At 56.0% G+C, this 26,407-nt stretch overlaps 2 protein-coding genes across 3 annotated transcripts; one reads left to right on the top strand and one right to left on the bottom strand.

The window, feature by feature from the left end:
- The first annotated feature begins 766 nt into the window (after nucleotides 1-766).
- Nucleotides 767-11,441, top strand: SMIM1 (small integral membrane protein 1 (Vel blood group)). Of its 2 annotated transcripts, none has more exons than XM_010350306.3 (4): nucleotides 767-887; nucleotides 1,160-1,271; nucleotides 3,356-3,544; nucleotides 3,845-11,441. In XM_010350306.3, the coding sequence occupies exons 3-4, from the start codon at nucleotides 3,423-3,425 to the stop codon at nucleotides 3,969-3,971; spliced, it is 249 nt and encodes an 82-aa protein (XP_010348608.1). In that variant the 5' UTR covers nucleotides 767-887; nucleotides 1,160-1,271; nucleotides 3,356-3,422; the 3' UTR covers nucleotides 3,972-11,441. The 2 variants fall into 2 exon arrangements, with proteins under 2 accessions (XP_010348608.1, XP_010348606.1); XM_010350304.3 differs by lacking the exon at nucleotides 767-887 and adding an exon at nucleotides 2,825-2,908 and having other exon boundaries at nucleotides 1,210-1,271.
- Nucleotides 8,120-24,920, bottom strand: LRRC47 (leucine rich repeat containing 47). Its single transcript, XM_010350393.3, has 7 exons — nucleotides 24,268-24,920; nucleotides 12,753-13,214; nucleotides 10,984-11,100; nucleotides 10,212-10,327; nucleotides 9,448-9,550; nucleotides 8,719-8,808; nucleotides 8,120-8,547 (listed from the first exon to the last, which is right to left on the bottom strand). Exons 1-7 carry the CDS (start codon nucleotides 24,880-24,882, stop codon nucleotides 8,299-8,301), a joined length of 1,752 nt encoding a protein of 583 aa, XP_010348695.2. The 5' UTR covers nucleotides 24,883-24,920; the 3' UTR covers nucleotides 8,120-8,298.
- Nucleotides 24,921-26,407: the final 1,487 nt, after the last annotated feature.

Consider the following 26,407-nt stretch of genomic DNA (forward strand, 5'->3'; position numbering starts at 1 on the left):
AAGCTTAACGGACAGGGACGGTGTCTGTGTTCCCTGAGGATCCCCGGCGCCTCGCAGGCTCTGGGCGCCTGAACTCCTGCGGAAGGAAGGACTTTCCCATCGCCCTTCTCTGCTCCCCACCCGCACCTGCTTCCCTTCCCGCGGCGAGCACCGAGCTTGGGCCACGTGCGGGCGCCACACCTCTCAAGCCATGGAGGAGGACGGTCCCCGCGGCCGGGTCCTCAGTCCCCAGGACTCAGACCCAGACGCGCCCAGAGCCTCCCACAGTCTCCTCCGCGATGCAGCCGGGTCCCCAGCTCGGGGCGTGGGAGGGGCTGCAGCGAGGGTGAAGGTGGTCGGAGACCCTGGAGGCCCCAAGGCGGGGCGTCTGGGGGCGGGGAGTGCAACCCTCCGCAGGTGCCGCTCGGCCGCCAGCACCACCCTGCAGCGGGGATGTGCGGCCCTGGGTCTCCGGCCCCGGCCCCCTCTGGACTAGGCGCCTCCCGGTTACTGGCCCAGCCCGTCCAGATATGGCCCCGCCCCCAGCCCCTTCAGGACCAGGCACCTCCCGCCTCTGGCTCCAGCCCTTCCCCGCACGGCCCCGCCCCCTTCGCCCCCGCCCCGCCCCGCCCCGCCCCCGCCTCTGGCTCCAGCCCTTCCCCGTAAGGCCCCGCCCCCTCCCCGCCCCCGGGCCCGCCCCGGCCCCTCTGGACAAGGCACCTCCCGCCGCTGGCTCCAGCCCTTCCCCGCACGGCCCCGCCCCGCCCCCGCCCTCGCCCCGCCCCCGGCCCCGCTAGACCAGGCGTCTTCCCGCGGCTGGCTCCAGCCCTTACCCGCGTGGCCCCGCCCCAGCCCTCGTCCCTTGCCCAGTCCCGACCCCTGCGGAGCCGGGATACGCGGGGACGCAGGTGAGGCGCGCGGGGTCCGGCCTGCGGCTTCCCGGTGCGGCCGCAGTGGGGAGGTGGGCCTGGGCACGGCCTCGCTGGCTGAAAATTGGGGGGGGGCTGGGGCCGTGCCCTGGACTGACCCCCCCCAACCCCGGCCCAACCCGCAGAGCGGGGCCAGACCCGGAACTGCGTGCCCGGCTCTCGGTGGCCATTGGGGACCCCCGACCCCGGCTACTTTCCCTTCCCGGCCTCTAGCAAGGCCGCCCCTCCGGTCACCTTTCTTATTTTTTTAGGCTCGAGGCTTCTGCTGCACCTCAGCCCACGGCCTGCCTCGCTGGAAGGTGCGGGCCGCTGGCCAGGCCCTGACCACTCCCTGAGGCCACAGTCCTCAGGCAAGGTTCTCGGGTAAGTGTGGGGCCCTGAGGCGCTGCGGGGTGAAGAGGTCTGTGCGGGGACCGCTGTGTGCCTAGGACCTTCCTGCACTCACAAACTCCTGGGAGGTTTGAGAGTGCAGGAAGGGCCTGATGGGTTCCTGCCGCCACACCAGTGACTGTCAGGGAAGTGTGAACAGATGTTGACCGAGTGAGGGAGGGAGGCCAGCCTCGAGGGCCGGCTCTGGTGGCTTTGTCCACCCGGATGACTTGGGAACCGCACATTCTATGTCAGCCAGCAAGACGAACCCGTGATCCCAGGCCTGAACACACTGGGCTTGACGCCTCCCACAGAGAGGCCGCTGCTGGGAGGTGGTGGGCTGCTGCTGGGGACGGAGACTCAGCACTCCCGGGACTAATGCTGCCTGGATGTGGGGTCGCAAGGCGGCTGCTGCAGCTCCAGCCATCACATCCAGGCTGTGCTGCTTTCACAGAAGCAAAGGCTCTCGCATCCCTTGCTGCACCCTGGCTCTTGGCCCACAGCTGGGTGACTTGGGAACACAGGGGTGGTGATATTAAGCTTGTCTTACCCTGGTCGTGGCTGTCACCTGGGTCTGGCACACTGCTGCTGGGACTAGACTGGGATTCTGCTCACCAGGCCAGAGGGTGTGAACCTTGGGTAGGCAGCTGACAGCTCCACAGGCTCCGGGAGAGCAAACTAACTCCAGTAGATTCAGTAGCCAGGGCTCCCACCGAAGGCACACTTTATGGCTTGACACGGGCTCCCTCCGCCTCTCCGGACTTTGGGGGAAGGGCAGACCAGGAAATGCCAGGAGTCTCAGAAATGCCCGGGGCTTGAGTTTCTGTGCTGGTTTCTTGCAGGGGAGTGGCTGCTGTGCCTTTAGGCCTCTGTGTCAATGACCTGAGAGGAGGGTCAGCCTTCCCTAATGGCGGGGGCCCAGCATAGCCTCAGCCCCTAGAAGTGAGGGGCCTGCCGCTGCCTGCTCGAGGACCCCACTCCTGGGGGCCAGATGCCCAGAGGGGACACTGGGGGCCCAACAGTCAAGAGAGCGAACCCCAAATGCCACAGCCTGGGTGGGTTCTCAACTTCTGGTGTCCCCTCCACCCCTGCGCCCCCTTAGGTAAACAGGAGGTCCTAACAGAGGCCAGAGAGTAAAGGAGGTGCCCAGAGCTGGGACTGGCACAGGCCTGCCGGGCAGCTGCACTGGTGCTCAGAGTTCCTGCTCAGTCCCTGCGGTCTCCTTGCCTCTCTGGACACCTAGGCTGCCAGGCACCACCGAGCTGAGTGCCGACATGCAAAGATGAGTCCCTGGCCTGCAGGAGCTGGAGCCCAGCAGGGAGCTAGTGCTGGGGCTGGGCCTCTCCTCCTCCAGGCAGCCACCGAGCCCCGTGACCGTCCTCTCTGTAGGGCCTCCCAGAGGCCTTGAACCCACCCCAGGCCCATGCTCAGTGCATCCCCCAAACCCTGGCCCTCCCAGAGGTGTGGGTGGTAGAGGAGCTGCAACCCACACAGGCTAAGGACACAGCTGCTGCCACTGCCTGGGGTGAGCCACGCATTCTTCCCAGACAGGGACTGGACTAGCTGTACCAGCTGCCGTCTCCAGCCTGCCGCCCTGCCCCACCCCCACGCCCCGACCAGCCTTTCCAGAGGTCAGCAGGAGCCTTATCAGGCAGGGTTACGGAGGGGAACAATTATCAGGGGCTACAGCCTGGGTTGGGCCACAGTGTCCTCGTCTCTTGAGGGCGGCAGGCTGTGCAGGCTCCCTGATAAAAGCACCCGGGAAGAGAGGCCCCTGGAGCGCCCTGGAAGGAAACTCTGGCCTCCCACATTCTTGAGGTCAGAGCTTGGCTGCCTTTCAGCCTCCCTGGGTTGGAATTCCTGCTTGGTCCCATCCTCCCGGCATTACCCCGGGCAAGTGACTCAACCACTCTGCATCTAAGTCACCTGTTAAGTCAGGTGACAGAGCTAGTGAGGGAGCCAGCCCCCAACCCTCAGTGCCCCACCTGCCCCCTTCGCCTAACCCCAGGCAGCCCCTCCCCCAGCAGCAGCCCCAGAGCGGGTCTTGGCTGCACCCTCCATCTAGCTGTGCTTTACAGTGAACTCACAGCCTGCCTCAGTCTCCCCATCGTGAAGGCTCCGCCCCTCCCACTGCAACCTGGCAGCATGCAGCCACAGGAGAGCCACGTTCACTACAGCAGGTGGGAGGACGGCAGCCGGGACGGAGTCAGCCTGGGGGCTGACACACGTTCCGTGTCCAGCACAGAAGAGGCCTCATACTGCCACAGGTGAGGGGCCTGAGGGCAGCCTGCAGCCCCAGCAGGTTGGTCCCTCCTTCCGGAGTCACCTGCACTAACCCCCGCCGCCAGCCCCGTCACCCTCCACCCTGTCCCAGCTGGGAGCTCATGGTCCAGCAGCTCAGCAGACCACAGCCCTGGGGCTTCCCTCTGGTTGGCTGTGGGTGGGGGTGGGTGGCCTCCTGAGTGCCCAGGCCTCTCCCCCAACCCGGCCCAATGGCCACAGTCCACTTAGGGGGCCCCTCATGTGGCCCTGGCCTGGGGCTCACCTCCAGTTGGTTCTCACCCCAGGATCTCCCAGAAGCTGTGCTCGGGCAAGCTGGGCATCGCCATGAAGGTGCTGGGCGGTGTGGCCCTCTTCTGGGTCATCTTCATCCTGGGCTACCTCACCGGCTACTACGTGCACAAATGCAAATAAATGCTGCCCGCAAGCAGGCGGGGGCTGGCGGCGCACGTGTGAGAGCGCAGGCCTGCAGGCACCCGTATACATGGACCCCGTGGCACACACAGTGCACAGGGCACAGGCACCAGCACCCAGGCCCACGAAGACACCAGGTGCGCAGCTGTCACAGGCCCCACACGAGGGCGCACACACACCTGGCACACGGTCCTTCAAAGAATCTACAAACAGCTGGGCACACGCAGCTGGGAGACCTGGGCCCAGCCTCAGCAGGAGCTGCGGGACACATGCAGGTCCCAGAGCCCCCAGCCACAGCCTCCCCTGGCCCAGGGCCCAGCCCCTTCTTTGTCAAGGTCAGGATGAGGGGTTTCTTTGGCAGGCAAACTGCTCACCTCCCTAGCAGCCCCCCAGGGAGGACCCTCCCACTGCTTCCCTCCGAGGGGGCCTTGTGCAGAGCTGTGTGCCCTGGGCAGGCCCCCGGCTTCTCTGGGCCTGATTCCTGGTTTTGTAAGGCTGTGTGTCCCGATTCCAACAAGGGCTGTGTGTCCCCCGCCCTTCCCTAGGGGACTAAGACCCCAGCCCCAGGTTTCCTGTGCAGAGCAGGAAGCGGGCCCTGGCCCTTGTCCCAGATGCACCACGTCTTCCTTAGTAAAGTGGGCACAGTTCTTCCTCTTGGGGCTGGCGGTTGCCAGGGAGAACCCAGGTCTACCCTCCCTCCCCAGGGACGGTCCTGACCCCTCCACGTGCTCCTTGTGGGTCAAGACCGTGTGCACAGGGGCAGTGTCTTAAATAAACGGTGGGTGCCAGCCTTTGCCATAGTTGCCTGGACAGGTGTGACATCCAGAAAGGCTATGGGAAGGGCTTGTTCCCCTGCGGGCAGGCCGCTCCCATGCGGCTCTGGGAATGCACTCCTCCGAACAGGGCCTTCTGACAAGCACACTGGGTCAGCCTGGGGCCACGATGTGGCTGGACCTCAGCTGTGCCCCAAGGATTTCAGTCCCATTCCCCGCCCTGTGAGGCCATAGCCCTCGCCTACCACAAAAGACCCCAAAGACCCTTGCCAGAAACCTCCCCTTAGGAAAGGGGTCCTCACCCCAGGGCTGGGGGTGGGAAACACAGGCAGCCACTGTCCTCACGGGCACAGAGAAGGGAGGCCACGGGGCCAGATGAGGTTATCAGAAGGATGAAGCCGTGCCTTCTCCAGGCCAGGACCCACCAAATGCATTAAGTCAGGTAAACGGGAGGGGCTGGGCCAGTCTTGGTGGGAGGCAGACTCCACAGCATCCACCTTTGGGGTGAGCAGGTCCCCTTGAGGTCTGCAGGTGGAGCTGCATGGCGGACTGTACGCTGTCCCACGGTGCCTGGCTCCAGACCCGAGAGAAGCCCAAGGGCCTGTCCTGGGTTGGGGTCTGAAGCAATGCTGCTTTCCTGGGAGCCTGCTGAGGGGTGGTCTGCTGCCTGCCCCAGCCATGACAGCCTGCATCTCAGCAGGAGTCTCCAAAAAAGAGATCCCTCCCTCTGACCTGCCACTCCAAGGAGGCAGGGGAGCTGCCCGCTGGTGCCCTCCCTGGAGCCTGGATACACAGGACGACACCGCGCTGGGGCTACTGTGGGGGAGTGGCAGAGGCAGTTCGGCTGCATGGGCTCCAGAAGACAGCACTCCGATCGGGGTCTGGGGCTGGGCCTCTCCAAGAACTGGTACAGCCCAGGAGCCAGGTGAGGGCGGAGGATGGGGATGGGGGTTGCCCCAGTTCTCCAGCAAAGGAGGGGAAGTGGCCCTAGTGCTGCTGCTGCTGCTGCTGCCCATGCACCCCACAAATGCTCTCCCCACCTGTCAGGGCCGGCAGCAGATGGCACAGGCAGATCTGGCTGGCTACGTCTGGGCCCGCCCTGGCAGGGGCCCAGCATCATCAGCCAGGGGCTCCGGCCAGCAGCCGTGCCTGCCCCAGCAAGGGAGGCTGCAGGCAGACACCCATGGGCGCTCAGTGGAGGCACTCGTTACGCACAGCCGCGTCTCGGGTGTACCTCTTGTCCCCCTAAGTGGCCATGGTGAAGATGGCAGCTCTGGCCCCAGGACCCCCAGGGTCATGGGCCTGGGCTGAGCTGGGCAGTGTCCTTACGGCCCTGGAGAGTTGGGGAGAGGGTAAGACAGGACCCTGCCTCACCGAGAGTCATGAACAGGAGGATCTGCTGGGGTGCGTCTGGGGCCTGGGCCCCGCTGAGCGTGCACCTGGGAGGTCCAGGCAGCCCGAGACCTCTGGGCCACCTTGTGCTCCAGGCAGGGGCCCAGCAAGGTGGGGCCGGTTCCCAGGACCCCTGATCAAGGGCACTGGCTTCCCTGTGATAGCCACAGGTGCCCTGTGCTCCCTGCTGACAGGATCTGGGCAGGGACAGCAGGCCCTCAGCCTCCCCATGTGGAAGCCACGCTGTGCTAGAGAACTCTGTGACACTTGGATCAACAGGCTCTGGCAATGGCGGTGGGCAAGGATCTGCTGGGCCAGGAGTGGAGCTGGTTTTTGTACAGTGCTTTTTATTAGTGAGTCGGGGGTGGGGTGAAGCAAACATCAAAGAGACCTCCCCTGCAAGTTAAATACATATCCAGCACCTCACGCATCACAAGCCGCATCAGGAAAGGGCACAGCACATGACAGCCTCGTTCACATCCACCCGGTGACAGATGTGCTACAGTGTGGCCACCAAGTCCCTGGGAGCCAAGATGGCAGCTCCAGCACCTCTCCCTCCCAGGCTGGGCCACGCGGAGAAAGGACAGCCTCTGCACAGCATCCCCAAATCACCTCTCAGAGCCACTTTCTGGGGCCCCCAGCCCAGAGCTCCAGCAGAGTCCTGGCCTGGGGAAGCCTTGAGCTGCCTCAGACTTCTAGTAGTGCAGGTCCGGGCCAACTGTGGCATCTCTCTTGACTGTCCAGAGCAGCAGGAAATTAGAAGGGGCCGTGCGACACGTCCAGCTGGCACCGAGTGTGGGCCTCGTTTCCTCAGCCTGTCTGGAGTCCCCTCCTCCCACAGTGGGCCAGACAGGAAGCCTGGCAGTGACCAGACAAGTGGATCCAGGTCTCAAGGCCACCTGGCCTGTGTGTGTCCTACAAGCTCTGAAGAGCCACTCAGCTGTTTGTCTGCCCAGCACACAGGGCCCTGGGCCTCTCTGGTTCTGATGAAAGGGGTTGTGGGGCTCAGATTCTCCCCCAAACTGCCAGTCATTTCTACAAAGAAACTGAGACACTGAACAGAAAAACGGTGTCATTCAGTAAAGCTGACGAGGCTGCTTCTCACATGGCAGCCAGACTGTAAGGCAGTAGGGTCCGTGAAAGATGGCGGCGGCTGGCCGGGTCCTCATGACCCAAGCACACTGACTCCCGGGAGCAGTGTGCAGGCACATGTGCCTGGACACACATGAAGACACACGGACATGGGGGTCTGACCTGGACATTCACAACAGAAACGTCTACAAGAGAAGGCACCCAGGACCCATCCGTGTGTAAACGAGGATTTCTGGTTCAAAAACCTAAGCGTCCTCCGGTTACTGCTACCGTCTGTCCCACAGAGCAATCCAACAGCATTAAGAGAAGCAGTTCTATCAATTCTAAGGTCACATTAACACTTTTCCCATAGATTGTGATCACCACAAGCTGGAAAACCCAGCGTCCTTGCACACCCCCAGCTGCACGCCGGCAGGACAGGTCTAACAGGTGCTGTGTCACAGCCAGTGACTGCGCTGTCTGAGGAAACGCACATCGGTCAGTTTCCCATTTTCCAGGCTCCAGTTACAGTCATGCATCACTTAGTGACACAAGCACCATGTGCTCAGCTGCTGCTGCGCAATCAGACTTAACGCCAGCCTCGATGGTGCATGTAGTGGATTTATATGTTTTTCCTATGGAAAGCCAAGTGTCCCAGCAGCATGACTGAACATCAGTCACTTCCCCTACGTATCTACAAGGCCACACACCAAGTTTCCAAACACTCCACGAGAACATCGTGGCCCGTCACGAAGGTGTCAGTCCCTGACCCAAATGCTGTCACGTGGCGCAGGCCTGTAGTGTCTTTGCTCTCAGAATCACCTGCCACATATCTACGTGACTCAGAACATTCCCAACAGTCAATTCTGACATTTAAGTAATTCCATAAAAGACTGTAAAATCAGGTCGGTCTTGTAACAACAATGTAGCATCACTTTACGACAGAATCATCTGGAAAAACAGAACAACGAATACATACATCTTTAAAAATGCTGAGGTGAAAATATAACGGATAATTCAGCATTGCCACATAGAAACCTCTGTAAAACAGGCCGAATGAATGTGGACAGGCTGGACAGGGGGCCCTGGCGTCAGCGCACGACAGTCACGTGGGGAGGAGCAGTAGCCAGGTCGGCCTTGGACGGGTACACCACCTTTAGGCTCCCCTCCAGGTCCACCACCCGGACCTGCTCCACCACCAGCGGGGAGGGCCCGTTCTTTGCGGCACTGGGACTCGTGCTGGGATCTGAAAGTTGTCCAGCAGCTACATCAGCTTCGGTATCTGAGAGTGATCCTTCCTCTTTATTTTCGAAAGTGTACTTGTTCATTTCTGCCATTTTCTGCAAATGAAAAGTACCTTGTTAACCTGGATGAGAAGTGACCCAGGGAAGATATGCTGCCGCCAGCCACTGCAGTAAGCAAGAAAGGCAACGAGGACAGGTGGGCAGGCAATGAGCAGGGCACCGTTCCCCTCGGAAAGCGCTTCTCCAGAGGAGCCAGCGCACACTCACCAGAACGAGGGCATCCATGACATCCTTGCAGATCTGCAGGCTGCTGGCACTTGTCACTTCCAAAAACACATCAGAAGTCGTTTTCTTCACCTTAAAGAAAGGATTTCAGAAGAGAACCCTTATCAAATGTAGACATCAGCAGCTCAACATTTGTTCCCAAGAAAAGTCTACAAAACTGTGTGGCCAGGCACTGTGGCTCACACCTGTAAACCCAGCACTTTGTGAGGTTGATGTGGGAGGATCGCTTGAGCTCAGGAGTTCAAGACCAGCCTGGGTAACACAGTGAGACCCCGTCTCTACAAAAATAATACAAAATTTAGCCGGGTGTGGCAGCACGCGCCTGTGGTCCCTACTCAGGAGGCAGATGTGTGAGAACTGCTTGAGCCCAACAGTTTCAGTTTGGGGCTGCAGTGAGCTATGATCTCGCCACTGCACACCAATTTTGGCAACAAAGCAAGACTTGTCTCGATCAATCAAGCAGATGGTGCCACATACACCAAGCCCACTCCTTTCCTACAGAGATGAGGACTGCAGCTCGCAGCATCCCAGCCACCACGCAGCACCCAGCGTGAACAGTGAGCTGCAGCTCTGAGAAGCCAGGGCCCTTTGTCCCCTCTGGGCTGCATTTTCTTCTGCACCAATAAGACCCGATGATGGAGTAGGCACTTGTGTTGATGCTGCAGGGCACAGCCCACAAGACACACCATGCTCACATCCACGCCACCCTACCTTTGTCTTCTCACTGTTGGTTATTGGTGGAAAGGAAATCACATCACCGTCTGCATCCACAAGACAAGGGTAATTTTCATTTCCATCCAGCAAGTGAAGATATCTGTGTGGAAAGAGACAAATGACAGGCCTAACTATAAAAGATATACTTTGCAGGGTGTGGTGGCATGTGCATGGGGGTCCAGCTACTCAGGAGGCTGAGACAGGAGGGTTGCAGGGGCCGAGGGGTTGGCTGTGGTGTGCGGAGCCAATGGAGGGTCTACAGTGAGCCTGTCATCACTACGAGGAGCTCCTGGGGGCAGAGGACCACCAGGCTGCCCCAGGAGGAGCCAGCCCAGGCCAGAAACACAGCAGGACAGAAAGCTCCAGTGCTCATCAGCAGTGGGACTGCGCCTACGATTGGCCACCTCGATCCAGCCTGGGGGCTGGGCTGGTGTTTACGCCCCTTTCCTGATGATGGCTGCTTTATATGCCATCCTATCCCATGCGAGCGCCACCCGCCTCCTGTGGCATGGCCAATCCCTCAGCTCCTAACACCTTCCCCTCCCTCCGCAGATGCCTCCACTTCCCCTCACATCGGGGCCAACTAGATGAGAATGCTTTAACTACCTTTCCTTTGGAAAGAGATTTTCTTTTTTTCTTTTTACCCCGTCAGAAGCTTCAGGTTCTGGGAGCATTAGGTGGTTCCTGAGGAGCACAGACTAACCAGCGGAGGCCACCCCGTGATGCCTGGCCGGCCCCGCCTCCCGCGGCGCCCTGCCCACCTGTGCAGGCCCGACACCGTCTGCCGCTTCTTCTGCTTCCGCTGCTCCTCGGCCTCCAGTTGCAGCTGCCGAACCAGGTCCTTGGCCTTTGCTTCTTTCCGCCCCAAGGGGACGATCTATCAGGCAGAAACCCACAAACTCCACAACGGTCCCAGCCAAAGAACTCGTCGTCCTGTCGACTATGGCCTTAAGCCTCCACAAGCCGTCCCGACTGCTGCCCTCCTTCATCTCTACAACAGGCAGGGAGCTACAGGCGGGTTCCGTCTGCCGCGTCCCAGGGAGACCTGACGCCCAAACCCACCAGTCCTGCCGAAGCGGGCCTCCGCCTTAACCCCAGCTCATGCACGGCTGTGTCTCGGGAGACCTACCATCCTCAGAAGGCCAACAGAGGAGAGAAAGGCTGAGCGGCAGGGACCTCATGCACTGCACAGAATAGCCCAGGGACGGCACCACGACACAGCAACTCCCACTACTGCCAACCCCGCGAAGAGCGTTTTACAGTCAGAATAGAGACCAACATTTCTGATGAAAAGGTAGTGAGCAAGTGAAGGAAACTACTTTCCCACGACCGCTGCTCTGCCGAGCCCTCTCACGGCTGGGCACCGCTCTGAGTGTAACCGCAAATGCGGCCTGTTTCATGATTTCACGTCTCTGCAAGAGCAGGCCGTGTTTGCAGTTCTGAAGAAACTGCTCGGGCTCCAGCATCAGCACGGCCCCTTTGAAGGGCACCAAGGAGGCCCTGGAGCAGGCCTGGGAAAGGGGGCGGCGGCACCTTGAGGTCCTGCGGGGGCCGGGCGCAGTACAGCAGGGGCCCTCGGACGGCTCGGAGCTCGTGGGTGGCAACGGTGGCGGCTGTCCTCTTCTCACAGAGATCTTCGTGGAGCTTGGTCTGTAACACAGGAGCAGCGGTGAGCGAGGCCTCCTGCGCCCCGAAGCCCAGCACGGTATCCATGCTTCACCCCCAGCCGGGCAGGCTGGGCACCAGGAAACCCTCCCAGCCCTCGGCCTTCACAGCCCCACCACGCCTCTTTCCGAGACGGGGCTCTCCTCCAAGTCTTCTCCGCCCAGCCAGCCAGGCACCCGCTCTCTGGAATCACCATCAGGAAAACGACCTTAACCTGTCAAACAGCAGACCTTCTTCCTTCTCTAATTCTAGACACCATATTGGAGATTTCAAAGAACTCATTTCGAACTAAAATGTAAATAAAAGCCGAGCTTCAGCTTCTAAAACCCTGGCTGAGGTGCCTGTTCGCTTCCTTCCTCAACTGCGGGCAGAAAGACCCCCACGACAGTCACTCTCGGGCTGCACACGCTGTCTCTGCCTCTACGGGGTGCATGGGACTTTCCCCTAGGCACAGGTGTGGTTTTTATCTTAAAAGTTGGTCGGATATCACAGAAAAACAACAAACTGGGAAGTTAGTTTTGCCAAACCCTAAAAATTCACAGAAGAATGTGCTGGCAGGAGCTGACAATTTTAATACCATCTTACATGAAACAAAACGTACGACTTACTTTGGACGTCAGAAAGCCCACCAAAATATCAGAACATCAAGGAACCTGATTTTCTTTTTCTTTTCTTTTTTTTTTTTTTTTTTGAGATGGAGTCTTGCTCTTGTTGCCCAGGCTGGAGTGCAATGGCACAATCTCAACTCACTGCAACCTCCGCCTTCCAGGTTCACGCGCTTCTCCTGCCTCAGTCTGCCCAGTAGCTGGGATTACAGGTACCTGCCACCATGCCCGCTAATTTTTGTATTTTTAGTAGAGACGGGGTTTCACCATGTTGGCCAGGCTGGTCTCGAACTCCTGACCTCAGGCGATCCACCCGCCTCAGCCTCCCGAAGTGCTGGGATTACAGGCATGAGCCATCATGCCTGGATGGAACCCTAATTTTCAACTGCAATAAAGCTATCCAAAAATTAGGACAGGCCGGGCAAGGTGGCTCACACCTGTAATCTCAGCACTTTGGGAGGCTGAGGCAGGCGGATCACTCGAGGTCAGGAGTTTGAGACCAGCCTGGCCAACATGGTGAAACCCTATTAAAAATACAAAAAAATTAACCAGATCTGATGGCAGACACCTGTAATCCCAGCTGCTCGGGAGGCTGGGGCAGGAGAATCGCTTGAACCCGGGAGGCAGAGCTGTAGTGAGCTTAGATTGCGCCGCTGCACTCCATCCAGCCTGGGACACAGTGCGACTCCTTAAAAAAAAATTAGGATAAACCGTTAATGCTCTATGTGGAGGAGTGAGGGACAGGGCCAGTGAGCGGGCCCAGGCCAGGCTGCAGGCATCTGTGAAGAGGCCATCTCCATGCTGGGGACACCCACCTCCCAGAAGGCAGAGGCCTCACCCCTTCCTCAGCAACACCTGGGCCAGAAGCTGCTCTATTCCTGCTTAGGAGCTGAGGAAACTGAGGCACACAGACACCTGGCGAGGCCCCATATTCCACTGCTGCTCCTTCGGACATGCTCACTCCAGGATGCATCCCAGCTTGCGGTGTCCCACACCCGTGTCCCCGTCACCTGAGGGCCCCACGGCACCCACCTGCATGGTGAGGAAGCGCTTGAGCGCATTCCCTGGCTGCAGGTCCATGCCTCGCACCACGGCACCCACGATGTAGGGCCGCACGTCCCGGACCTCGGGGCTCACTCTGACTGTCAGAGGCGTGGGGTTCTCGGAGACGTGCAGGACCCTAAGCAGCAGCCGGCCGGCGTCTCCCACGTCCTGGTCCTCCCCGTCGCCGCCCTCCCGCCTCTGCTTCCTCTCCCTCCTCTTCCTCCGGCTCTCCTCCTTCTCCGAGCCCTCGGCACGGCCCTTGCCCTTTCCGCCACCGCGGCCTCCGACACGCAGGTACTCCAGGATGGACCTGGTCTGGCAGCCGCTGACCATCTTCTCCAGGCGCTTGTCCCTCAGCTTGTTCCCGCGGAAATTGATCTCCTTGAGCTTGGGGCAGTCCGCAAGCTCTGCAGGGATCTCGCTCAGCTGGTTGTTGGAGAGGTCCAGCGTCTGCAAAGAGAAACAGGGACGCGTCAGAGCCCAAGGTCACGCTCCAGAGGCAGGGACAGCACTCCTCACTCACAAGGGCCACCAGGAGCCTGTCTGCGGGGGCGCATCCCAGGGCAGCCACAGTTACTCATCTCTGAGTCGCTTCCCCAGCTTGGCACCCCCACCTCAAAGGCATCAGCCAAGGAGCCTCTCTGAAGGAAAGGCGTCAGCCATGTTAACAGTGATCTCTGCAAAAGCTTCTGATTCAAACATGTCACCCTCTTTGAGTAACAACTACAGCAGATCAATCATCAGGTTAGAGAACAGAAAAGTGACAAGGGACGTCTGGCTGTGAAATGTGAACTCATGCCAGGAACTCGCCAGGACTACTCAGGTGAGAAGCAGGTTCCCCAAAGTGGTGGTTTTTAAAAAAATTACATGAGCTAAAAAAAAAAAAAATACAGCAAAATCTCTAAAAGCATTCTCCTTCCTCATACTGAAGTACAAAGTTGCCAGCAATAGCACACACAGCGCTCTCACAGTTCATGCCGCAGGAAGGAAAGGGTAAAGCCGACTTTAATGGCAATGGGTTCTCAGCCTTCATCTGACTCAGGACGGGTGCACTGGGCCACCACTGTGTGCCACAGAGATACCCAGGAAGCCCCATGGCCCACCAGAAAGCACTTTTTGTGACCAGAATTGATCAGACTTTGGCAAAACGTGCAGCTGACCTCACTGAAAGGATGGAAGGGGCACAGTGGCACCTGACACTCTTAGGACATCTTTTCCAGGGTATGGGCAGGGCAGGAAACGTGCATGCAAGGGCAGCCACTTCTCCAACGTGAGGTTGCTGCTGCGGGTTCAGGCAAAAGGGGCCCAGCCGCCTCGGCTCTCCTCCTTCCTGGCTGGGCAGCCTCGCCAGGCGGTGGGGCAGGCTCTGGGAGCAAGCCCTTCTGTCCCAGGCTCCTCGAGGGCTGGAGGACCCTGCTCAGGATGCGAAACGTGACCCTCAGGGGTCTCTGGCAGCCTGGGTGCCAGCTCTGCCCCAGGGAGGAGGCAACAGCACGAGGCACCCTGGAAGCCAGCAGTCACCCTTGGTCGGTGTGGCCGATGAGTCCTAGCCACACTGGATGTGGAGGAGACAAGTGGGATAGGACTTGACTGACCCTGAACAGAGACGGGAGGGGCTGATTACCCAGAGGACACCTTCTGCTTCGCCTGGCATGGAGGGCAGGGGTGATGGAGTTTCTCAAGCCCCAGGTTATGAAGGAAATGAAAAAGGAACCTGCTGGAATCCTCCGGCTCAAGCAATCAAGCTGCTCAGAAGCAGGAAGGGAGGGATGGCTCAGAAATGGGGGAGGTGCTCAGGGGCGGGAAGGGCGGCGTGGCTCGGACGCGGGAGGGTGCACTGGATGAGTTAGTTCCCTTAGGGACAGCAGAGACCCAGGGAAGACGTGGACAGCCTAACAGTAAAGCAGGACCGGTGTGTGTAAAGGGACCGCGCCCTCCAGGAGAAGCGGCAGTCTAAGCAGCAGTGGCACCTGCTGGGGAAGGACGTGAGGCCGGGGCTGAGACCAACCCCAGCTGCTGAGCACTACCTGAGCCTCGGGTCCATTGGCTCTAACACAACTGCCACCATGGTGTGCTTCTCCAGGCAAGGCAGGATGGGCAATGCCGGGCTGGGCTGGCGTAGACAGGTTGGATTGGTGGCTCCGGCCCAGACCTCCCTTCCGGTCCACATGGGACAGGAGCCAATCCCCCCCTGGAATCCAGGTGGCCTTGTCAAGTACCAGAAGCGGCATCCCCAATGCTGTCGCCAGCCTGCGGCACCAGGAACAGCACAGCCATGAGCCCAGGCTTCTAGGGCTCCTACCCACCTCCCCGGCGGAGCCCTGGCTCCAGCATCAGAACCAGCCTGGGCCACCAGCCCAGGGTGCAGCCCGCCTGGCAGAGACCACGGGAAGCTCTCGAGTTGAAAGGTCGGGGACGAGGGCGTCTGCGACTCTGCTCTGTGGGTTTCTGCGCTGCCCTGACGGCACTTGGTTAAAAAGCTTGAAAGTTCCCCTGAAGTGAAACCTCCTTACTCCCTGCAAACACACAGGGGAGCGTCTGCCTCCACCGACAAACAGCAAGCTCCTTAAGACCCAGGAGCAGCAGCAGAGGCAAAGGAGGCAGGTGGGGCCCCAGAGCAGCAACAGCCAGGTTCAGCTGCAGCCTGCAAGAGCCTCCTGTGGGTAACCCCCCATATAGGTAAGGAGGAAGGAGAGCTAAGCAGAATCCTGGCACAATTAGTGAAGAATATCTCAGTTTATAGTGTTATTACTCAGTGATTTCCTTTTATATAATCCTTTATATAATCATATATTAGTTTATAGAATTAGGGCTTGGAGAATCTCTCAGTTTATAGTGTTACTACTCAGTTATTTACACACACAGACACACACACATGATATTTTTTAGGCATGGTTTAAGGGAAGACAGTTAGACCAGCACAAGAATCCATGGCCCAGGCGGCCGCGCTCAGTGTCGTAAAGATACCCGCTGTATGGCAGGCCTGGGGCGAGAGCCACTCCTCCCGATAAAGGAGCTGTAGGACCTCGCTCCAGTTCTTGTGGAAGGCTGCCCTCAGACTGGCAATCGCACCTTGGTGACTGTGAACTTTATCAGCTCTTGTTACTGCCCTGCTCAAAAAGCATCTTCCCATAGAACCCACTGGAAGCTGCCATAGACCCTGACAGCTCTGTCACTGCTGTGTGACTTAAAGCATCCTCCTAAAAATCTTAGAAGTAGCTTGCCCATAGATAGAGGTATTGCACACTGCACCCTCTTCACTGCACATGGCCCACCTCCATGCCTCGGTGACCTAATGGGGGTGGACCCCTTACTGCACATGGCCCTTGCCTCGATGACCTAATGGGAATGGACCCCTTGCTGCACGCTGTCCACCTCCATGCCTCAGTGACCTAATGGAAATGGACCCCTTGCTTCGCACTGTCCACCTCCTGGCCTAGGTGACCTAATGGGGGTGAATCCCTTGTTTTATTGCTCATGACCCTATCACTATCCTTAAAGATGACTTCACTCACTGCCCTGCCCCCTAACCTATACACAATAAATACTCACGCTTCTGGACATTGAAGGCCTCGCCTGACTCCACTTATAGGTGGCGTGGCCTTGTGTTTTCCTTGTACTTCTGTGTCCTGTCTCTTTATTTCTCGGATCCTGCGCCTCAGCACAGCCTAAGGGACACCCCACGACCCTGTGGGGCCCTCAGCCCTGCATCCCCGAAAGGATGACGACAGGCACTGGGAGAAGGGTCTTCCTTCCAGGCAAAGATCACCAGAGAAAGGGCATCTGAGCAGCTCAGGACCCGCCTGGAGGCACTGTGGGGAGCGGGGCGACAGGAAGGGAAGGTGGGGACGGAGAGCGAGGAGGGCAGGAGAGTCACCAGCTGGGGTGAGGTGCAAAGCTGCAGATGTGGGAGAGTCCTTGTCAGAAAAGTGAGGCCCCGCTGACAAGGTCACATGCTGGCCCCTCTGCCCATCGCTGGGCACCCAGTGGCAGCCTCAGCAGGAAATGAAGCCAGAGGTTTCACATACAAAGGGTGGGATGAGGGTAACATCAGTTTTCAATTGTGTGACGGAGCAAGTGGGCAGCATGAGAGACGCACACTGGCTTTGGGGAGGATGGGTGACATGGGGCGGCTGGGGGACGAACTGCCATCACCTGTCCCCCAGAGTTGGTACTCTTCCGCAGGAAACACCACTCCTATGGTGGCCAAGCTGATGGCAGCAATGTAAGGCCTGTGTGACTCTGGCCTGACGCACGGGCTGCCTTCCAGACCCATAGCTTTTGCAGGGGACCTGCGCCCGGGGAAGGACCCTTCCTATCTTCATGGCCGGGAGGGGCTGACATCAACCAACCCAACAAGGAGCACCAGCCCAAGGGAGCCCCACTCCCCGCAGCAGCCACTGAGAAACTCAGAAGCTGGGGAGAGCACTTGGCTTCAGGAGGGCTCACGTTGACGCTGAACTCCCCTGTGCAGGTTGACCTCAGGAGGGGAGTGGCCCAGGACCTGAAAGGACGTCTTTACCAAGGCACCGTCCTGCCCACTTCAGCTGTTCAGGTAGCATCTGTCCCATCCATCCCTCTGCCATTCCCACATGGACAGCACCACGGGCCTGAGTGATGGCCACTGACGACGCAGGCAGGAAAGGGGTGACGCGCCCCCATCCTCGGCTCACCACAGCGCCGGCAGCTGAGCCCCACGGACCACAGCAGCGGGATGCGGCCAGGGAGGCCCAGCCGGTGCTCTTGGGTCTCAGCCAGCCTCATGGCTCTGAAGCCAGGATGCTGGGGAAGCCAGGCTGCCACGCAGGCAGAGCTCCTCGTGAGGCCAAAGGACAGCAGAGGCCTCATCCTCAGTGGCTGGAAGGAAAGAGGATCAGGGCCTTCGCACTGCAGGTCCAGCAGGCGCTCCCTGGGGAGAGGGGGTGGGGATGGGCACTAGGAATCAGGTCGAGCTGCTTCCATTTGCAGTCTCGCCCCTCCGTGGGAAAGGACGGCAGAAGTATCTGTGTTGTTATTCTGGTGGCCCCTGAAGAGCCAGTCCTCCCGGTGAGCGGAGCCCGGCTTGCACCCAGTTAACCTTGGAGCGCAGGAAAGAGGCAGGAGGCAAGCTCAGGTGGAAGCCTCAAGAAGGGCTGGCAGCTGCTGCTTTTGTGCCGAGGAGCCCTAAGCCCTGCGGAAGAAGGGGAGGGAGAGGTCCCGACAGGACATTCGGAGAAGCCACCCACCCCCGGCAGCCCAGCCCTGAGCCCATGCCACATGAGCACAGCCACATGAGCAACCAACAGCAACAGCTGCACTGTCTACTGTCCCGCAGAGCCAGCAAACAGGGCAGGGCCGCTGCTACTTTGAGCCTCGTGGTTTCGGAGTCAAGCAGTCACGATGACCAGCACCTCCTCCCCATCTCTCTCCCTCTTCTTGTACTGCGTTACCCTCCTGTCTTCAGAGCCTTCAAAGGGCAGAACTGCAGCCCATGCTTATGTTTCTTCTCTTTCTCTCTTTCTCTCTCTCTCTCTCCCCCCGCTCCCCTCTCCCTCTCCTCCTCTCCTCCTCCTCTCTCTCTCTCTCTCTCTCCTTTCTTTGTTGCCCAGGCTGGAATGCAGTGGTGTGATCATAGCTCACTGCAGCCTCAACCTCCCGGGTTCAAGTGACTGTCCCACCTCAGCCTCCTGAGTAGCTGGGACCACAGGTGCACACCACCACACCCAGCTAATTTTTGTATTTTTTGTAGAGACAGGTTTTCGCCATGTTGTCCAGGCTCCTCTTAAACTCCCAGGCTCAAGTGACCCTCCCGTCTTAGCCTCCTGGAGGGTTGGGATGCCAGGCATGACACTGCACCCAGCCTGCCTTCTGAGCTCCGTTTTCTTGTTTTCCACACTGCCCTGTCTCCCCGCAGCACCAGGACGGACAGCAAATGCATTTGCCTTTGTGTGCAAAACTCCAGTGTGTTTAGCTACATTGCTGGGCACAGTTCTGGTAGCCATTCCTCAGAAAGACCCCCAAAAGACATCCGAGTCCAACAAGGGATTCCAATAGCGCTTGCATGACCCTCCTGATAGCCGCTGGAAGCCTCAAACTGATAAACAGAATGGCCCAGGAGAAAGAGAAGCTGGCCACCTCTTTTGGCATCTAGTAAACTTGAATGACATCGTTTTGGGCACCATAAGTACTTCTTTATTGGGCAGGTGCTACAGAGGGCTGTATGCAACACATCTTAAAAACCTGAATACTGAAAAGACTTCTATGAATTTGAAAATAAATACTGAAACTGACTGAACACGTACATGATGCAAGGCACGATGTGAAGATACACATCTAGGACATCAATATTCTGGAAAACCACAAATCTTTCAGGTGGAAAGGTGGGAGGAGACAGCCTTATACCGAACATCACACCTTAGTCCTAGAGGGCTGCCTCCCGCCCCACGGACCAAGGAAAGTGCCACTGAAACCATCTTTGCAAAAACTAACAGGGAGAAATTTACAGCAGTGAAAGATCTGATCTAACCAATCTCCATATTTAGCCTTGAAACTACTTTTGGAGAGAGATCCAAGATGGCTGATCGCTAGCAGCTCGGGATTGTAGCTCCCAGTGAAAGCGCAAAGAACGAGAGGACGCCACACCTTCACATGAATTCTTGTTGCTCACGCACCAGGAGATTCCCAGCGGAGGAGCCCCACGGGTCGCCAGCGCGACTCTTGTGACTGGCGAGGCGGTTTTGCCGGCGCCTTGGAGCGTCGGTTCTTGGTGCAGAGTCAGAACAGCACCATCAATCTTAACACCGCTGTTCAGTCGGCACAGTGGGTTGCTCAGATTTCGACGCTGACAATCAACAAGTTGGACGTCCACTCAGAAACCCAATTACAAAGACGGTAAATACAAAGACCACAGATGGATAAATTTATAATGAAGGGAAGAAAACAGCCAAAAAAGGCCGAGAATACCCAAGATCAGAACGCCTCTCCCTCAGCAGGGGATCACAGTTCCTCATCAGCAACGGAACAAGGCTTGATGGAGAACGAGTGTGTTCCAATTACAGAAGCAGGCTTCAAAATGTGGATAATAAGAAACTTCTGTGAATTAAAAGAACTTGTTCTAACACAATCCAAAGAAACTAAGAACTTTGAAAAAAGGTTTGACGAAATGTTAACAAGAATACACAAGTTAGAGAGGAATATAAGTGAATTGATGGAGCTGAAAAACACAATACGAGAACTTCGTGAAGTATGCACAATTTTTAACAGCCGAATTGATCAAGCAGAAGAAAGGATATCAGAGGTCGAAGACCAACTCAGTGAAATAAAAAGAGAAGATAAGATCAGAGAAAAAAGGATAAAACGGAACGAGCAAAGTCTCCAAGAAATATGGGACTATGTGAAAAGACCTACTCTACGCTTGATAGGTGTACCTGAAAGTGAGGAAGAGAATGAATCCAAGCTGGAAAATACGCTTCAGGATATTATTCAGGAAAATTTTCCCAATCTAGTAAGGCAGGTTAATATTCAACTCCAGGTAATACAGAGAACACCACAAAGATATTCCTCAAGAAGAGCAACTCCAAGGCACATAATCGTCAGACTCACCAGGGTTGAAATGAAGGAGAAAATATTAAGGGCAGCTAGAGAGAAAGGTCAGGTTACCCACAAAGGGAAGCCTATCAGACTTACAGCAGATCTCTCAGCAGAAATCCTACAAGCCAGAAGAGAGCGGGGACCAATATTCAACATCCTTAAAGAAAAGAACTTTCAACCAAGAATTTCACATCCAGCCAAACTAAGCTTCATAAGTGAAGGAAAAATAAAGTTTTTTGTGAACAAGCAAGCACTCAGAGATTTCATCACCACCAGGCCTGCTTTACAAGAGCTTCTGAAAGAACCACTACACATAGAAAGGAACAAACAGTATCAGCCTTTCTAAAAAAATACCAAAAAGTAAAGAGTATCAATATAATGAAGAACTTACATCAACTAATGGGCAAAACAGCCAGCAAATATTAAATGGCAGTATTAAACTCACATATATCATTATTAATTCTAAATTTAAATGACTAAATCCCCCAATCCAAAAACAGATAGGCAATTTGGATAAAAAACTAAAACCCACTGGTACGCTGCATTCAGACCCATCTCACACGTAAGGATATACAAAGACTCAAAACAAAGGGATGGAGAAAGATTTGCCAACCAAACGGAGAGCAAAAATAAATAAATAAAAAGCAGAAGTTACAATTTTTGACTCTGATAAAATAGTCGTTAAAGTAACTAAGATCAAAAGAAGCAAAGAAAGACATTACATAATGATAAAAGAATCAACGCAACAAGAAGAAGAACTAAAGATCCTAAATATATACTCACCCAATACAGGAATACCCAGACATACAAGACTTATAAAGAGACTTAGACTCCCACACAATAACAGTGGGAGACTTCAACATTAATATTAGACAGATTAATGAGACAGAAAATTAACAACGATATCCAGGACTTGAACTCTGATCTGCAACAAGTAAACTTAATTAACATTTATAGAACTCTCCACTTTAAATACACAAAATATACTCTTATTAATACCACCTCATATCAACTTAGAAGTTTAAATGAAATGTTGGTTGGCTCCTCGTTTGTTATTCTCTTCCCTCATTTTCTTTCATGTCTCCATTATTAAGCATAATTATAGGCATACCCATATTTAGACTGCATTCTAGCCCGGGCAAATAAAGCAATACCCCCATTCTCTCTCCCTCTTCCTCCTTCTCTTTCTCTTCTTTATTCTTTTTCTTACTATTTTTTCTTTCTCTAAAAAAAAAAAAAAAAAGATTAAACCCTCTGGCATGTACCTCCTCTTCTTTTATCACAGACTGAGACTGCAGTAAGAAGGTAAACAATGTTGTTCTTGGCCAAGGAGCTTTTCATCACATGAATATACTATTCCATTGACTTTCTGAATCATTCTTGTCTTCCCAGAGCCTGGTAGGGCTGGTAGAATGAATGACCAAAGCGAGGTTAAATTTTTAGATTATGACAATGTCAGATGGAGAAGTGTGAAACTTTTAAAGAAAAAAAAAGTTTAATAGTTAGGTTTAGTTTTAACAGTTTAGCAATTTTTAAAAAATATACGTATAAAGGCCGGGCGCGGTGGCTCAAGCCTGTAATCCCAGCACTTTGGGAGGCCGAGGCGGGTGGATCACGAGGTCAAGAGATCGAGACCATCCTGATCAACATGGTGAAACCCCGTCTCTACTAAAAATACAAAAAATTAGCTGGGCATGGTGGCACGTGCCTGTAATCCCAGCTACTCAGGAGGCTGAGGCAGGAGAATTGCCTGAACCCAGGAGGTGGAGGTTGTGGTGAGCCGAGATCGCGCCATTGCACTCCAGCCTGTGTAACAAGAGCGAAACTCCGTCTCAAAAAAAAAAAAAAAAAAACGTATAAAAAAGTAGATAGGGTCTTGCTGTGTTGCTCAAGCTGGTCTTGAACTTCTGGGCTCAGGCACTCCTCCTGCCTCAGCCTCCCATCGTGTTGGGATTACAGGCATGAGCCACCATGCCTGGTCTAGTTTAGTAATTTTTTTTATTTTTTAGTTTAGTGATTTTATACAAAAAAAAAAAAAAAAAGAAACTACTTTTTTTTTGAGATGAAATTTTGCTCTTATTGCCCAGGCTTGAGTGCAATGGCGCAATCTCAGCTCACCACAACCTCTACCTCCCGAGTTCAAGCGATTCTCCTGCCTCAGCCTCCAGACCACATCCGGCTAATTTTGTATTTGTAGTAGAGACAGGGTTTCTCCCTGTTGGTCAGGATGGTCTCAAACTCCCAACCTCAAGTGATCCGCCTGCTTCAGCTTCCCAAAGTGGTGGGATTACAGACGTGAGCCACTGCACTTTGCCCTTCAAACTACGTTTAATTATTCCTGGGCTTAGGCCCAGCTAACTTTGGGAGACATTTACAGTTTAAATAACAGCCCTTCCCTAAAACTTAACTGCCTTTGTAAAGCTAATGAGTCCACCAAGCCCGGACAGAGGAGCCTGAATTCTGCTAAGGGGTAGACATAAATGACAACCAACCATTATTCTGGAGGTCATAAGATATGCGACTTGCCGAGTTATTCCTGCAGATAATATATCTCTACTGTAGAACCTAAGATTGGCCTTCTGAAATGTCTTTTCAGGTTTTGGCATGTCTGAGCAATGGCTCTACGTGAAACCAGAAAGAGCTCCTGTGGCCCCACCCACAGGTGACTCACTGAGCAGGAGGAACATTTCCCACAGCCCATGACTGCACCTCAACCAATCAGCAGCAAGCACCCACTGCCTAGTCACCCTCCCACCCCCAACTATCCTTGAAAAACTTTCGAATTTTGGGGGAAGCTGACTGAATAATAAACTCCAGTCTCCCCTTCAGCTGGCTCTACATGCGTAAAACTTTCCTGCAATCCCCGCCTTGATAAATCAGCTCTATCCGGGCAGTGGCAAAAAGAACCCAGTGGTCAGAGACAGGGTTTCACCACGTCAGCCAGGCTGGTCTCGACCTCAAGTCATTCACTCACCTCAGCTTCCCAAAGTGCTGGAATTACAGGCATGAGTCACCGCGCCCGGCCAGGGTTTGTCTTTATATAGATACGTTACTTGTAAAAATGAGTTGTAATGTCTTGAGTAATTGCTACAGCACATAGGTAAGCTGCTAAAGTGAATGTCTGCATAATTCAAAGATGAAAGATGGAGGAAGAAATGCAGGGTTGCCTTATGGATGAAAGCAAAAGAGAAGACGCAGGGAGCATCCGGCTGGATTGAGGTCGCAGTTCTGCCATATGGCTTCCCTCGCATCTTTTAGGCAATAGGTTTAATCGGCACCCTTATAGGCCAAGCATTATCCTGGGGCCTGGGGATGCAAGACTAATCAGTAAACAGACCCTGGAATATGCAGTCTGTAGAAAAACCCAAGTTCCTTGCTGCTGACTCTGGGCAGGCTCTTTGGCTTTCTGTAAAACAGGAACGACCACCCCTACCTTGGAAAGCTGCTACTGGGATGACGTGAAAGATATAATATTCGAGATCACAGCATGTGGCATTATGCAAAATCCAGGGTGCCCCCTTCCCCACAAGGCTCGCTCTCAAGTCACTTCACAGGTATTACATGCAAAAAAAAAAAAAAAAAAAAAAACACAAAAAACAAAAAACCAGGTCTCTGTACCCTTGACCTAGGGAGGAACCAAGCTTGCTAAAAATCACAAAAGAGCGTGCCACATGTAAAAGTCCAGTTAACAGAATTCGGGGGAGTTCAGAGGCCACCTAGTATGTTGGTGCGGCCAGGAGTGGGGCGAGTTGGGAGGCAGGGGCTGCTTCCCAGGGGTGATGCCCCCGCAGCTGGCTCCCTTCAGCCTTGTAGGAATTCCCTGGGTCCAGCGTCTGGCGGGGCGTCACTGGGAAGGACTCGGCCCCGAGGGGGGTTCCTTCTCCAGGGCTACTCCAGGGCCCCATCCCGCCCCGCCCGGGCAGCCCCCGCTGACCTTGAGCGAGGCCAGGTGGGCGATGTCGGGGCTGAGTTCTCGGAGGCAGTTGTCGGCGGCCGCCAGTTCGCTGAGCAGGGGCAGCGCGCCGGGGCGAAAGAGCTCGGCAGGGAAGGAGTCCAGGCAATTCCCCGTGAGGTTGAGGCTCTGCAGGCGCGGGGCGCACCGCGCCAGGTCGGCGGGCAGCTCGCGCAGCCGGTTGCCGCTGAGGTTGAGGCTCTGCAGCTGCGGGAGGCCCGGCGGCTCGGCGGGGCCCAGGCCGTGGCCCGGCGGCAGCGCCTCCAGCGCGTTGCCCGACAGGTCGAGCACCCGAAGGGCAGGCAGCGGCCCAAGCTCGGGGCTCAGGCCGGGCCCCAGCGCGTTGCGCCGGAGCACGAGGCTGTGCAGCTGAGGCAGGCCCTGGGCCAGGCCCGGCCCCGGCGCGCGCAGGCTCCCGCAGCCGCTCACTTCCAGGTAGTGCAGCAGCGGCAGAGTGAAGAGCCGCGGCGGCAGCTGCCCACCCGCCGCCCGCACTCGCTCCTCCAGCCCAGGCCCCGTCAGCAGCAGCTCCCGCCGCCGCTCCCGCTCAGCCAGCTCCAGCTCTGGCCAGGACTCGGACACCGCCGCCGCCGCCATGGCGCCTCCGCGGCTGGCAGGCACCCACCCGCCAGGGTGCTTCCGGGGCAGAGAGCGCAACTTCCGGTCTACGCCGGAAAAACCCATAGAGAAGACGCCTGGCTGCTAGAGTGCCACCGCGCGTGCCGTGGAGGAGAGGGGTCTCTCCTGCGTGGAGGTACTGGCAAGCGGCCGGGTGTCCTCGCGGGTGGGGGTGAGGGTGCGGGTTGTGAACCCAAAAGCATCTCAGACGGGACTCAAAGAAATGTAGAAAGTTTATTTTGCCAAGGCTAAGGACACGCCAGTGTCACTGCCCTAGGAGATCCTGACGACAGTGCTCAGGGAAGTTGGGGTGCAGCTTGGTTTTGTACATTTTAGCGGGGGCATGAGCTGTCAATCAACACGTGCACAGTGTACCAGAAAGACAGGACAGTTCCAGGAGACGGCTTCCAGGTCACAGGTAGAGAAGAGATCGAAGGTTGCATTCTTTGATCACAGTCTCTGATCAGCCTTTCACTGGATACACAATTTATCACCTGTGAGACGCGGGTAGAGGAATAGTTGCTTATGCTTTCGTCTGGCTCACTGAATCTGCATTTTTTTTTTTTTTTTGAGGCGGAGTTTCGCTCTTGTTACCCAGGCTGGAGTGCAATGGCGCGATCTCGGCTCACCGCAGCCTCCGCCTCCTGGGTTCAGGCAATTCTCCTGCCTCAGCCTCCTGAGTAGCTGGGATTGCAGGCACGCACCACCATGCCCAGCTAATTTTTTGTATTCTTAGTAGAGACGGGGTTTCACCATGTTGACCAGGATGGTCTCGATCTCTTGACCTCGTGATCCACCCGCCTCGGCCTCCCAAAGTGCTGGGATTACAGGCTTGAGCCACCGCGCCTGGCCTGAATCTGCATTTCTACATCAGCAGTAGAGCACAGGAAGCAGTCAGATACGCATCTGTCCAGGTGAGCAGAGGGATGACTTGGGAGTTCAGTCCTTCCCGTCCCGCACCTGTGAAGGGAAGCTGTCGGTTTGCATTGCCAGGGTGAAATTCAGCAGAACTGTTTTCAGTAAAGATCTTGAGGCCCAACAGGGAATTTCCTTGTGGGCAAATAGTGAGGGAGGTGTGTAGCTTTAAAAACATTTATCTGTACCTATCTTATTTAGGAGTAAGATGGGAGGCCGGTTTGCCTGAAGCAGTTCCCAGCTTGACTTTGTCCTTTGACTTAGTGATTGTGGGGTTTTGAGATTCATTTTCCTTTCCTAGGGTGGGGTGTGGGGGTGTACAGAGGAGCCAGAGTCTGTGCTCCACTGTGCCCCAGCCAGCTTAATTTCTTCACTTCTGAGTGAAGTGTGATACAAACCAAAACCAACATCCCCCTTTTTTTTTTCTTGAGACAGTCTCACTCCGCCGCCCAAGCTGCAGTGCAGTGATGCCATCTCGGCTCACTGCAACCTCCACCTCCTGGGTTCAAGCAATTCTGCCTCAGTCTCTCACTGGGACTATAGGTGCATGCCACCATGTCCAGCTAATTTTTGTATTTTTAGTAGAGAC

The sequence above is a fragment of the Saimiri boliviensis genome, chromosome 11 (genome assembly GCF_048565385.1).
Source record: "Saimiri boliviensis isolate mSaiBol1 chromosome 11, mSaiBol1.pri, whole genome shotgun sequence".
Lineage (NCBI taxonomy): Eukaryota > Metazoa > Chordata > Mammalia > Primates > Cebidae > Saimiri > Saimiri boliviensis.